Source organism: Heliconius melpomene, chromosome 12 (assembly GCF_056956725.1).
Source record: "Heliconius melpomene rosina isolate 202511_hmr_F chromosome 12, ASM5695672v1, whole genome shotgun sequence".
Classification (NCBI taxonomy): domain Eukaryota; kingdom Metazoa; phylum Arthropoda; class Insecta; order Lepidoptera; family Nymphalidae; genus Heliconius; species Heliconius melpomene.
In genome coordinates this window covers 16,659,288-16,673,111 of record NC_140400.1, presented here as the reverse complement: position 1 = coordinate 16,673,111, position 13,824 = coordinate 16,659,288, and the positions used below count along the sequence as shown (strand labels likewise).

The window sequence follows — 13,824 nt, the reverse complement described above, 5'->3', positions numbered from 1 at the left end:
ATAATATTTTAATAAAAGCCATAATATAATCTTATACATTTAAAAAAATTTAATTTAGAGACATCGGCAAATGATAATTATTTGTGATATACTTTTACAGTACAACAGGAAATTTGACTTTCCTTATACCGAGTGAACGATCAAGACAAGTTCAGGACGGCTACGACTTGTTGACCGTACTGCACGTCCGTGAACACGTCTAGGACACGTATTAGGATCCCTCTGCCTACCTCGCTCTAGAGCTGCTTAAGTAGCGGAGCTTTAAAGCTTAACTCTAAACCTGAAACCTGGTGTAATATACATAAATATATTATAGTTTATATATTTTATTTGACGCTTCTGTATATTATCTTTACTTCACTATTGAATAACTGAATAGTTACTTTGGTCGTTCACTATATTTTAAACATTTGTTAAAACAAATTCTTTGTTTAATGTTAAATAATATGTTACATTTTTGTATGGATGGATGATGTCTCATCTACGATATATATATTTTTAACAACTATAGATAATACTGTATGTTTGCTGGGTGTTATATTTTAATATGCAAAATTCATTGTAGTTGGACGAGTGCAGTGACTACGAGCAGAGGCGCCGCCTGCGCGCGCGCATTCGAACCCTCATGGCTGAACAAGAAGGTAAAAGTGCTTACTAAGTGCTGCGATTTTTTAAAGATAAATATTTAGATTTTTCTATTTAGCATTATTGCCATAAATTCCTCCACGTAGCATGATTTTGAATTGATCTTCGATAAATCATTTCTGATGAACAAATATCATTTCATTACTTTTCACAAAACCTAAATTAAATCAATGCTTTGGTTCCTCCATTACTTTATAATTAATTTCCTACAAAACGGTATGTCAAATACCCGTTAGTAGGACGCTCGGACCTATTCGCTTACTCTGTGACAGCGTGCACGAGCGCGGTGACGGAGGCGCTGGCGGCGGCGGGCGCGGACGCGGAGCAGGCCGGCGAGCGCGGTGAGTCCCTCCTCCTGCCGCTACTGCAGGGGCTACTGTCGGCTGCGGGTGGCGCGCGCCTGCTGGCGGGGCTTGGCGCCGCCTCGCACGACGTGGTAGCAGACGTGCGGCGCTCGCTGCGGCGCCTGCGCCTGGCGCTCGCGCCGCCCAACGACCACCCGCAGGCGCGCGCACTGCTGGCGCTGGCCGACCGCCTCGAGGACGCGCTGGATGCTGCCGACCGGCTAGACGGCTGCAAGAAGAGGCCTCGCCGGCGCAGTCGCACTTATAGACATACGGTGGGCGTCACTAAAGAGGAACTGGAAGAGGCGAGACGAATGGTTGATAGAGATCAATTGCTTCCTGATGCGACGAAGAAAACTCCGTCGACTTCTTCTATGACATCATCGGCACCCAGCACTGAGGAACCTGCTACACCGGAAAGGAAACAAAGTGTAGACGAGCAGGTCAGTTACCATAATGCTATTGAATCGAAGGAGAAATCGGCACCAACCGCCCACAACGCCAGCCACGATATAGTGCCTAAAGTTAATAAAGACGCCTGTGTCGTTGAAAGAAGAGCACCGCAATCTCGTAAACCAGATTTTTTCAGACATTCTATTGCAGATTCAACACAGTCCGAACTTCCAAAAAGTGCCGCTGAACGTTGGCATTCGGAAACCAAGAGTAGTATTGCAGCTATAGCAAACAAATTTGACACAAAAGTGCAAAAGGAAGTTCCACCCCCGATAAGACGAGCCCCAATCAGTAGACCAACAGTTATGATACAGAAAAAACAAGACGAAGACTTACGTCGCTCTTCGTTTTACAGACCTCCTCCGCCTGGATATAATTTTGCGGCACCACCGGCGGATCTTTCTAAGCCTTTAAATCGTTTTAATAATAACAAACGTAACCGTATGAAACGTGCAAATACAATAGATATTGGGCGCCCTTTAGGAGGATACAAAATCGACAGCGACACAGATGACGAAAATTCAACTCATCAGGCTCCTAAAGTACCAGAATTTCAACCACAAACCGATAATGATAGAAAGTTCTTGGCATTTATGCAAAAGAATCAAGAAAATAATAGAAACGGTGCTGTTGGACAAACAAACTGGAGCAACCGATTCGGTAACATCAAAAACACTTTTGAAAGCCGAGAACATGAAGATAGTAATAATTTTACAAGTAATTCATCATCTGCTAAACGTTTTTGGCAAAACACAAATGATCCTTCTCACTCTCCGGCGCCGCGTCCTAGGAAATTTTTGGCTGACATTACTCCGGATATCGTTAAGCCACCCTGGGCTTCCCAGCGCAGGGACTCATTGCGATCTCAAATATCGACCCCACCACAAATGCCGCCTCAGCCGCAGCAGTTAGCCGCCTTACAACTACCACATAAACAAGTAGTAAAACCATTCGTCGCCAAACCAATTCCAGTCAACCAATTTTCACATGCACCGATGTCTGCATTTAAACCACCAAAGAAAATTGTGTCACCTACTTCTGCTTCGCCAAACGTATGGAGTCCTCCGTCTTCTAGTGTCCCGGTTTCACCCTTAACTGATAATCCAGATTTTACAAATACACTTAATCCTTTAAGCCCTACTTCTACAGCACCTTTTAAAATTTTAGCATCTGAGGTTGATAAATCTAGAAAATCCGTTGGATTAACTGCTTCTAAGTTTGACAATGATAAAATAAACACACAAACACCTGCAATACCTAAAACGTATGGATACCACCAGCCCACGACACCGACTCACGTATCTCAAAACTATTCGATTAAGCCTATACCGAGTCAAAATAATTTGGCGGCACCTGAATTAGTAAAAAAATTAGATGAATCAAAATCACTCTATAACCCTGGATCTTTAACTCCCAAAATAGACGCTCAACAGTTACAAATAGAATTTTATGAAAGGCAAATTAGAGAAAAGCTTCGACGTGATGCCTCAAATGAACGTCGCGATATCCCAACCCATAAACCTCCCGCACCCCCCGCACCTGTTTATACTATAGTTGATTATACATCACCAAGTGTTACTTCCACTTTTGTTCCCCTTCAGCAGACGCCCGACATTGAAAAGGCCAAAGCACACAAAGTCGATTACCTGCCCGATGTCGTCATGAACGAAACAAATAATTATGACTACATTTCACCTCCTACAACTAGGGTTACGTCCGTGAGCCCGGCAAAACCAAAAATTCCTCAGGAATACCAAAATGGAGTAGCTCATAAGAAGGAGTTTGAGGACGGAGCAACTACCGAACACGACAGTGTCGTAACTAAAGTGATGCGCGGACCCGTTCGCGGCGCCGCCACCATCACGGCTGGCGTGCGCACGCGTGGCGCCGCCGACAGCCTGCGGGGCGTCCTCGACAAGCTGTCCCCCAAGAGCGGGGCCACTCTCCACCAGGTACGGCAGCCGGCCCCCGTCCCCGCCCCCGTCCGCCTCGCGCCCCCGCACGCCTCCCCCCGCTCCGAACACGACGCCTCCCGGAGCCCCGCCCTCGCCGCCTCGCGGGAATCCATCTTCTCCAACGAGTCCCAAGGCAGCCGCGGCTCAAGCCCCGGTGCTGCGCTAGCACGTTCAGGCTCCTGGCACCGCCTCGGAGAAATTGCCCCGAAGGCGTCGTCACCTCGCAAAGTGGTCTCGCGGACGAAGTCTATGCACTTGTTGGCCATACCAAAACTGTACGAAGGAGGAATAGCTCACGAGGAGCTGCCAGAGAAGAAGCGAACCGTGGAGGCATACTTTACCGGGCAGACGTCGAGTCGAAGTGGCGCGTCGTTCGCGCTGGGCCGCAGCCGCACGCTGCCGGCCGTGTCGGAGCTGCAGTTCCTGGACGAGAGCAACGCGGACGACGCCTTCGAGGACCTCGTGTCGGCGCTTGCGTGAGCACATTCCATAGAGACGGGGAGAGGCGAGAGACGTGAGTCGTGTGTGTGTGGACTGTGGGCTGCCTGCCGCTTGTGTCGTCGCATGCTACCCCCGAGACCCCCTCAGACCCCGAGACCCTTTAGACCCCTCGCCGTTGTACATATCGTCGTACATTGTACATACATACGTGTTTATCATTTCATCGACTCCCGTAACAGTGTTATTTTGACTAATAGCTTAAGAATTATTTGTATGGTCTTGCTGTTGTTTTCAAGTGTTCATTTTAATGTTTTAAAACTGTGAACTAGTGTCTAATCATATACGCTTAAATAATCGTTCTTGTCGTTTGCAGAAGAGGAAGTAACTGTAACATCGAGCGTGAGGAGAAACTCGTCCGAGAAAACCGTTAGCAGTAGCACTACCACTATAAAAAATTCTAAAGGTATTTTTAACTCCTATTTCCAAATATTTGTGCAGTCATTTCAAGCTGATTTAGCCCTATAATATACTAAGTGGAAATGCATCCATCCCGATATATTTTTAATTTAGTTTTTTCAAAACATGTAAAATGAGAGCAAAGTTAAACGTTAAGTAATGTCTCGTACGTTCCCAATTTCACTGACAAAAGAATGGAAGAACTATATTGGTGCCGCGTTCACTCGGAAAATTCAAGCTCCTTTAAAGTCCAAATCTAAATTAGTACCAAATATCACGTTTCTAGCATATCTAGAAGAAGTAGATAAGGTTTTTGATGAGTTAGTCACAAAATTGACGGCTTCTAACATTAATTTATTAACAATCAACTTAAATCAGTAAACAGGGGGATTTAACAAATGTGCAAAGTTTCATGTAGACTATTAGTTATATTATTTATTAGTTGACGACTTTCAAAGGAAGTTTGAAAAGGTTCTTGTAAGATATCATAGCGCGTTTCCAGTTTTTTAACTGGGGCTTGTCTTGACATTAACAAAAAAAGTATTTAAAAAAAAACTTTCGCGATACTAATTGTAATTAGAATACCAATTATTACATAGGAGAAATAGTGACTACTATTGCTAAATTTTAGTAGGATATCTGAATAGCATTACACTTAAGACAATAGAGGTATATAATATTTGCATATGCATTACGCAGTGATCGAGAGCATGACCCGGCCGGCGCCGAAGCCTGTATCGCCCTTCGCCAAGTTCCGTCAGCTCGAGAAACAAAATTCTACTAACAGTCCCAAGTAAGTGTTTCTTATATACAAAATGAAATATAAGTCAACCCGACAACAAACGCAAACACAACTTACTTCCAACACGTCCCCATATCTTTATGTTAACATAATATATTTAGCTTGATAATTTATTTAATGAAACGTATTTATTTATTCCGGCAGCGTCAGAGGATTCGATCATACCTTCTGATAGGTAAAATACAATATTTGAATATAAAATATCATAATATACATGTATATTAGTCGCTTTTATTAAATTAGAGGCATCACATCGCTTCGAGAACATTGCTACCATACAGCATATAGCTCCCACATTCATACTGACACAGTCGCTAGACTAGAGATTAGAGCACTCAGTGGCGTCAGTGGCGTCAGTCGCGTCAGTCTAACAGAGGCGGGTTGTCCGGTTGTAGCTCCCCCCAGAGCCCCCAGAGCCCGCAGAGCCCGGGCTCTCCGTCGCAGCCCTACTTCAAGTTCACGGACCCCGCGCTGCAAGCCAGCGCCGTCACTATTAAAGAGCGCTTGCTGCACTGGTGTCGCGACAAGACCCGGGAATACGAGGTACATCCACGACCCCTGCTGCGTACCCCGGGACACACCCTACACTGCTTGTAATGACCCTAACACACTGAAAACTTACACTGGATATATTAATAATAATTAAAATTCCCAATTCCTTTATAATTTAAGTTATATTACAAAAAAGGTACGTATCAGGGCTGTCACAGTTACAAAAAGGGCCGACGCACATTGACTTTTTTATGGGCACATGGAAAATGGCCAATTTGAATGATTACAAAAAGCGGAGCAATGCGCGTCGGCCTGCAGGGAGCGCGGACCGCCGCCGACGTCGACAGTTCGACACCGTGCAGACGTATAATATCGAACTTGTTCCTGTTTAATAACATGTTTCAACATTTTAAAAAGAGGCAAAAATATATAAAAAATACATTACTTTTTACTACGTTCATCAAGTATTATAAAAGTTTTCGATATTGTGTGTCTAAAACACACCACCACCCTCACACTTGCTTACTTGACGCTTTATATGGCTAATGTATATATCGCTGTATAATATCATATTTGTATGTACACATATACTTATATACTACGTTTTATATCTATGACCAAATCTTATCACTTTGGATCAAAACGCAAAACTAAAATATTAAAAACACATGATAAACGGAGAGTTTTTAATAAATGGATTGATGTGACTTTAAGCAGTAATAAGAAGACTAATATTGATTGTAATATACATAATGTGTATTTGTGTATTCTTCCCAAGGTTTGGTGTTGTTTGACGTATATACAGTGCATGGATGCGTGTTTTTATGTTATATAAATAGTGAAAGGTTAATAATACATAAAAATGTAAAGATCAGCCAAGCCACAACCGCAACGGCAATCGGTTTTCACCAATACGAGAGAAAACTATACTTCTGCATGAAAATAGAAGCAGAAGTATAGTTTTTTATCGTATTGGTTACTTTTGCGAAACAAATAGTGTTTTTTGATCATTGTTTATGAATGAAAAAATATATCTTTGTAAATAATACAGTTCAAAGTCAAATTACACAGTGATAATAGCAACCAAATAGACTTCCCACACCTAACTTCAAGTATGCCATGTACAAATTTCACTTTTAAAATTGATAGAATAATCCATATTTCCTGCACATTTACACAATTCGGACAATATGGATCTCAGCAGCTATTCTTTGGGGGACCTTCAACAAATTATATATCAAAATCACAATCAAAGACTAGAGATATATCTAGTTCTCAATCTTTTTTAAATAACAAAAAATATTATTTAATAATCTGACCACTCCCGCTTACTCTAGAATGTGAAGCTGGAGAACTTCTCGACGAGCTGGTCGGACGGGCTCGCCTTCTGCGCGCTGCTGCACCACTTCCTGCCGCATGCCTTCGACTACTCTGCGCTGACGCCGGACAAGCGACGACACAACTTCACGCTCGCCTTCAAAATCGCTGAGTGGGTTTTTTCTCTGTATTGATTTTCTTTTTTGCTTTTTGTTTTCAACTTCACACTATATCCCTCACATAGCAGGATAGCAGGGTGGGCAGAGAGAACCCGGGACCCTAATGCTTAGACACTATGTTTACCACTTTCCGCCAAATTCCTAAGGAATGTTGAGTGTTGGATATCAAAGCGAGGAAATGAAAATATGAAATATTTCATTAATCGAGTGTGAACCCACACCCTTGACGATTATAGGCTCGCAATTACTTATAGCACTACGCGACGCGACGCCCCCGATGCTTTCTTCACTTCTTAGTATTCTAGTAAGCATAACAGTATATTAAATATATATATATATATATACTTTTGAAAATATGATTAATTTTTGGGACTAAATAATAATAACGAAAATTCGAAATATTAGTATGTATTTTACTAATAATTTAAAAAATCTATATCGATTTAGTATGGGCTTAGACTGAAAAATATCTCGTTTAAATAAATAACTGAATAATCTATAATATATTATTTTAAAATACGAGAAATATACAAAGATGTTAAAATATATTTTTTTGGTCGATAGTGAGAAGGCGGGCATCTACCCGCTGCTGGACGTGGACGACATGGTCGCCATGCGCAAGCCCGATTGGAAGTGCGTGTTCACTTACGTACAGTCCATCTACCGACGCTTCAAGGACGAGCAGTGACCCAGCTCTCCGTCCTCCGTCAGCACAGAGTAGTCGCTAAGCCACCAAGTCACCAAGTCCGTCTGTCTGCCCGTTCGTTACTCCACTCTCTCGTTCTTCTATTTATTATATTATTATATTAATTATTGTATCTCAAGGATATATGTGATTTTTGTATTAGATGTAAGCACTAACCTAAATATTTCGAGCGATTTTAAGTATTTAATTTTTAGTTGTTTAACTTCGACAAGGCCGGGGATCTCCTTCACTTATTTGCGAACATAAGCAAGATGTATCCTTTCAGACCGCATGTGACGTACACCTATACCTAATGTATTATATACAATTATATACTAACTTACATTATAACCGCTTAGTAATCAACTCATATTATGAAAAATGACTATAATTTAAATATTACCTAATTTATATGATAAAATAAAAATTGATTAACATTTTTGATATGAGTTTCATTTATTTCATATTAATCGTGGTGTACAGGAATATTTATTTTTAAATTAAATGGTTATGCTACGGCGACGTATCATCGCTACCGACAACATTACCAATATAAAAACACTGCTTAAACTTATTAAATATATAAACATTTGTGTCATTCTTTAAACTACCCTCTAAACAAAACTTCAATTTCTTAGCCCAAATAAATATAAAACGTAATTAAAAAAATAAGCGTTAATTCAAGTTTTTTCAATATCTACGTATCCAGTGTAACATCAGTTGCATCAGTAGCTTGATCTACAGTCCTGGTCTCCACTACTGTAGCAAGAGAAGCTCCAGGAGAGAGCTGGGCGGGAGAGTAGAGACTATGGGGAGAATGGGGATTTTGGGAGTTTTGGGAGTCGAGGGCGACGCGTACTCTCTGAGTGGAGTCGCGCCAATTCCGCCAGGACTGTTGGTGCTCTTGGATCTTCAGGAGAATCCACGTGGTAAGCAGACCGTTTAAAGCACCTGTGGATAGTTATTTAGTGATTGTAGATTGCGTATATCTTCATATTATAAAACTAGTGGGCCCGTGCGGGGCTACGCCCGCTTGAAATAGAAATATTAATAAAGAAATTGAAAACAAAAGATTCAGTCAATTCAGTAAAACAATTGTATAAAATAACTATTACGGCAATTAGCAAATTTGTCGACTTCCGTACTTTAAATTGACATAACTTTTTTACTTATGAACAGAATGTAATCAAATAAACACTATATATTAAAGCTTGCCAGAATCCAATAGTGAAAACCGCATCTAAATCGGTTAAGTCGATTCTGAGATTAGCGATAACAAACGCACAGACAAACGGCCAAATAGACAAAAATATTAAAAATCATTGTTTTGGGTTCTATTAGATTAATAAAAGTTCCCAATAACAATTTTTTAGTCGATGTAAGTACAGACACCGACCCTCTTGCGATTTTATTATAAGTATAGATAAAGTTTAACATATTATTTTATTATCCTTTTTTTAATCATTATGTAAAAAATGTTACAAAGAGTGAATTTGTTGGAAAATGTGAGGTTTCAATTGTGTAGCATAAACTGCAAGAAATAAAATTAATAGGTATATTTTTGTATAAAAATGATTTGTATATATAACCAATGAATAAAAATAGTTTCACATTTAAAATATAAATTACTCTTAAAACTTCCTTTATATAAGTTTTTGATATAATATGTACCGTGTACTAAAAATTCAACATAGCTAAAAGATAGATAAGTATCACTGAAGCTATAAATGTTTTTATGGATTTTTCTTCCCATTGATGTGAGAAATAACACTTAAAGTCATTTATTAACTTCTTTCACAAATTTTTCCTGTATTGATACATCCATAAATTTCCATTTTTCAGATTTTTACTTAAATAAATAGAAATATACCTATGAATTTTATTTCTTGCAATTGTCGTGTAAGTATTCCTACAACAAGCCCCCTCACCAATAACGCCGATGAGCAGCGACGAGAACAAGTTGGCGGCGAGCGCGGCGGCGCCCCCCCGCCTGCCGCCCGCCGCGAGCGCCGCGTCGCAGGCGTGCAGCGCGCGCGCCGTGCCCAGCACCGAGGCCGCGCCCAGCGCCGCGCCGCGCCACGCGTCGCCTGCAAGCGCGCGCCCGCCCGCCGAGCGCAGCCACTCGGCCACCGAACGCAGCCAGCACCACCTGTGCTGGTGCCGTGCCGGTGCTGGTTATGGGTACCCAGAGTACTCTCGTAACGGAGAATGTATTATTTTCATTTTACCACTCTTATGTTTAAATTATTGTTGATATTTCAAAAGAATTGCGAAACGTGAAGTAGGTGTAGGTACCTATTTCCGTAGAATAATATTGATTATTGTAAAATTCACTAGGAATTACACCATAATGAACATTCTAATTATTCATTGTGGGAATGCTGGGATAATTGAAAAGGTTATTGAACGAACCGTAATACAAAATCAATTCATACAATTGCTCCAATTAAACACAAAATGATGACGTTTCAATACACTTGGGGGCTGAGGATGTACTGAGCTCGTTTCTTAGCAACTACAAATCTACAAATAAAATTGCTATATCTGAACTTGCAATAAATCATTCTCGATGGCGGTGGTTTGCGCGAATATATTTAGACATGATGCGCAGTAAGGACGACTGATTGAATGTATACTTGTGTATCCAAATCTCTTTTATATTTCTAATTCAAGGCTAATTAGCGCTATTAGTTAAAAATAATTCGTTTTTACACGAAACCAAAATTTTAATAACCTATCAAGAATAAAAAAGGCACAAGCGACAAAGGTCTGTGGCGCCTAATAACCCAAAAATAAATTTAAATAAACTTTGTTATTGAAAATTATAGTATGATAATTGTTATTTAAAAAAACATAGTTATATGTATAGTTAATATAATATAAAAACCGTACCGTACAAAAATTTGAGGTTCCTTATATAAGAAATTCAAGCTTAACTTAGCCACACTGCTACAGCTATTTCATCTGATACCTGAATGAACTATCACCTTTAATACAAAATTTTACCCCCTTTTTAAGGCTATTATATTTTAGGATTTAACTTCAAACGTATAGTTTTCAGATTTATTCTTGAACTAGTACAACTGAGACAACTCAACGCCGTGCTTTGTCTTGTAAATGCCCCGGTTGTGCTAACTTGTGGCTCCGCGTGACGACGTAGTGGTGGCGGCACAGCTCGCAGTAGGAGGTGGCGGCCTGCAGCAGCCAGCGCTCGAGGCAGGAGCGGTGCACCGCGGCGATGGTGCCGCGGCACGCGCACGGCCGCACCAGCCGCTCGGCCGACGCGCCCCCGAAGCAGATGCGGCAGATGTTGTCCGAGTGGCTGCTGGGCGACCCGCTCGTTGCGTCTTTTTCGTTTGAACCCTGACAAATGATTACACAATCAAATGTTTCTTTAAAATGAAGCTAAGAACTTAAAAAAAAATATTTAAAATATTCATTGACTGGAATCTGCTGACTGGAAACTGGAATCCGGAAGGACTTTAATAGATAAAAATAGAATTAACTAGTCACATTAAAATTCTTATACGAGTATTATAATTATAACTTTTGTAATTCCAGTCCTTATAGAGAAAATTTGTTTGTGTTTGATAATAACTTTTAGCCAAAAATAGATATTTTAATAAAAAGTTTATTTTGATAAAATTTTGCAAGAATCATTGCATTATATGAAAAGCTAATATTTAAAATTCTGTGGTCCTAATCATTAAAACTATATGGTCTTTCGAGCCAGATTGCCTTTTTACCTGTTTCTTCAGCAACAAAGCGCATACGGAGCCTAGAATGGACACAGAACGCCGCGTAGGTTGTATCAACGACGATGCAGGGGACGACACTGTCAGCGAGTCAGCAATACGGGCGCGTAAGAGACGCTGCTCTTCACTTTCAGTCAGGCTTACTGGGAGATTATGTACACTAGTAAATATTTGCAAAGCCATTTTATTAGTGATGCAGTTAAAATATGAATAACTGAATACAATCGCGGCCAAACATCAAACTCTTCCGCTTTATTAATTAATATAGATTCACTCCATTCAAAGTCACAGGCAAACGTTTGAGTAACAGAACTGCAAAAAATATATACGAAACCGATTAAAACGCAAAATAACAACTCTGAGATCTAATTTTTAGGCGAAACTGATACAAACCAGGCGACCCAACTCCTGAAGAGTAACGACAACTTATATCAGTCTGTTGCGCAATAGAGCGCAAGTCCCTGTCGCGCTGCATGTTCGGTGGCTGATTCGGCTGTAAACAAAAACATTACCAAAATTATCAACAAATTTGACGTAATCTTTATACGATTGGGAAATTGCATAATTTAGTGACACTGATTGTGAATTCGAGCTTAATTTGAGTTTTCGGTTTTAAATAGACAAAATGTAATATTGAAATCACAATCTCCCTGAAAATAAAAATTCTAATTTCTGATCATTTTTATTCAAATATATTTTTGCAAGCGCGTTTAGAATAGTCGAATAAACATCTCTTAAGAGTTTCAATAACAAATTTATTAAAAGTTACCGTTAAGTTCGCGTTATGTTACGCTAATGAACACGCAATGCTTCAAGAATTTGGCGGAAAATAGGGAACAGAAGGGTTTTAATGGTATTGTTGTAACTTATGTAGGTGGTAGTGTCTTAACACTATGTTCCCAGGTCCTCTGTCTACCTTGCTATTTGCGAGACATAGTGGGAAGTTAAAAATATATATAGTTACATAAATTCCTTGTACTAACAGGCATGTGCAGTGAAGAGCAGCTGGACGCAGACATGCTTATAGTCACTCTGCTCTCTGACGCCCTCGAGCCCCAGTAAATTAGTAGTGTTTGACCCTCAGCTACGTTACATTCCTAAAAGAGCACAATGCTTTTTAAAATATCACTATCCCACTATCCCAGTAAATGACTGCAAAAACGATGGTTGAAGTTTTAATTCCACTCGGAACAACTGTGTTATATTGTTTAGATTTACCGGTAAAACAAAAAAAATAAAAAGACAAATTAGGGAAAAGTAAAAGGTTTTGTGTTATTTGTACATAGTCATTCCTGTAATTCGTACAAAAAAAGGGAATAGAGTTAAATTTACCCGAATTAAATTGGAATAACTGCAAGTCCTATGGAACTTAAATTTTACTCTTTGTAACGTGTCCTGTATATTTGGCCTGTAAATAGCAGGAGCGAGAACTGATCGTCTTATCTCCTGCACTCTATCGCTGGGGAAAGCAATTTCTTGATTATCTATAAAACTATTTAAATGAGTAATTTTATACATTTTATATCTGTTTTGAAGACATATTGTCTAAACAATAACATTCCACGACTAATATGAAAATAAGTTAAGAATTTAATAATTCGCGATTAAAAGATTTTCATGCCATTTTTGACATTTATAAAATGGAAAAGTTAGGTAGAATTTAATATTATATTTTTTTATTTTGACATATAAACTTTAAGCCTGAGCCACACACGTTAGTAGTTTAAATTTTATGGAAAATAATATTTTTTATAACAACCGATTATAGCCTTTAATTTTTTTCTGTGTGGAATATAAAACATAAACTCTCGCCACGATATTATTTCCGATATTTTCACGTTGAAATAGCTAAATATCTTTCCACTTCACGAGGAATCTACTGACTAAAGTTTCTGATTTCTAAAATTACAAATATTTGCTTGTTCGGTCAATTACTCACCGATTTTTTTTACAGAAAAGAGAAGGCAAACGAGTACCGAGTACCTGATGGTAGGTGATCACCACCAACCATGACCCCGTGCAACACCAGACGAGCCTTTGAGATGGAGAATTGGATAGCGCGCTTTTTGAAGGTACCCAAATCGTATCGACTTGGAAACGTTGTTGCAGGTGTGACCCAGACTATTAATTTCTTAAAAACGTTCTATACGTAATTAAATTTAAAGTATTTTTATTAATTAAGTCAACGAGGTATTTTTGCATTTACATCTTATATAATCTATGATCTTAATTTTTTTTCAACAAATAAACTAAAAAATATTAATAAGTTTTATAAAAAAATATAAAGAGAAGAAAGTTTT

The 13,824-nt window shown here is 39.4% G+C and overlaps 2 protein-coding genes across 12 annotated transcripts in view; one reads left to right on the top strand and one right to left on the bottom strand.

Moving 5' to 3' along the window:
* Positions 1–8,211, top strand: part of LOC146534201 (uncharacterized) — a 60,667-nt gene extending 52,456 nt beyond the window's left edge. For 4 of the 6 annotated variants that reach the window (XM_085195399.1, XM_085195397.1, XM_085195400.1 and 1 more), the window contains 4 exons: positions 566–641; positions 918–3,911; positions 4,212–4,301; positions 4,994–5,045. In XM_085195399.1, coding sequence (XP_085051525.1) covers positions 566–641; positions 918–3,877 — 3,036 coding nt within the window. In that variant the 3' untranslated portion in view covers positions 3,878–3,911; positions 4,212–4,301; positions 4,994–5,045. Of the gene's footprint in view, positions 1–565; positions 642–917; positions 3,912–4,211; positions 4,302–4,993; positions 5,088–5,491; positions 5,640–6,925; positions 7,078–7,648 lie in introns of those variants that run through there. The other 2 variants (XM_085195401.1, XM_085195402.1) reach the window with 2 other exon arrangements.
* LOC146534200 (uncharacterized) lies at positions 8,201–13,672 on the bottom strand. 6 transcript variants are annotated; one of them, XM_085195407.1, is made up of 8 exons: positions 13,464–13,669; positions 12,857–12,983; positions 12,508–12,621; positions 11,918–12,017; positions 11,516–11,667; positions 10,906–11,132; positions 9,698–9,918; positions 8,201–8,720 (listed from the first exon to the last, which is right to left on the bottom strand). In XM_085195407.1, the coding sequence occupies exons 3-8, from the start codon at positions 12,541–12,543 to the stop codon at positions 8,467–8,469; spliced, it is 990 nt and encodes a 329-aa protein (XP_085051533.1). In that variant the 5' UTR covers positions 12,544–12,621; positions 12,857–12,983; positions 13,464–13,669; the 3' UTR covers positions 8,201–8,466. The 6 variants fall into 6 exon arrangements, with proteins under 6 accessions (XP_085051533.1, XP_085051534.1, XP_085051536.1 ...); XM_085195408.1 differs by having other exon boundaries at positions 13,508–13,669; XM_085195410.1 differs by lacking the exon at positions 12,857–12,983 and having other exon boundaries at positions 13,508–13,672.
* Between the last annotated feature and the right edge of the window lie 152 nt (positions 13,673–13,824).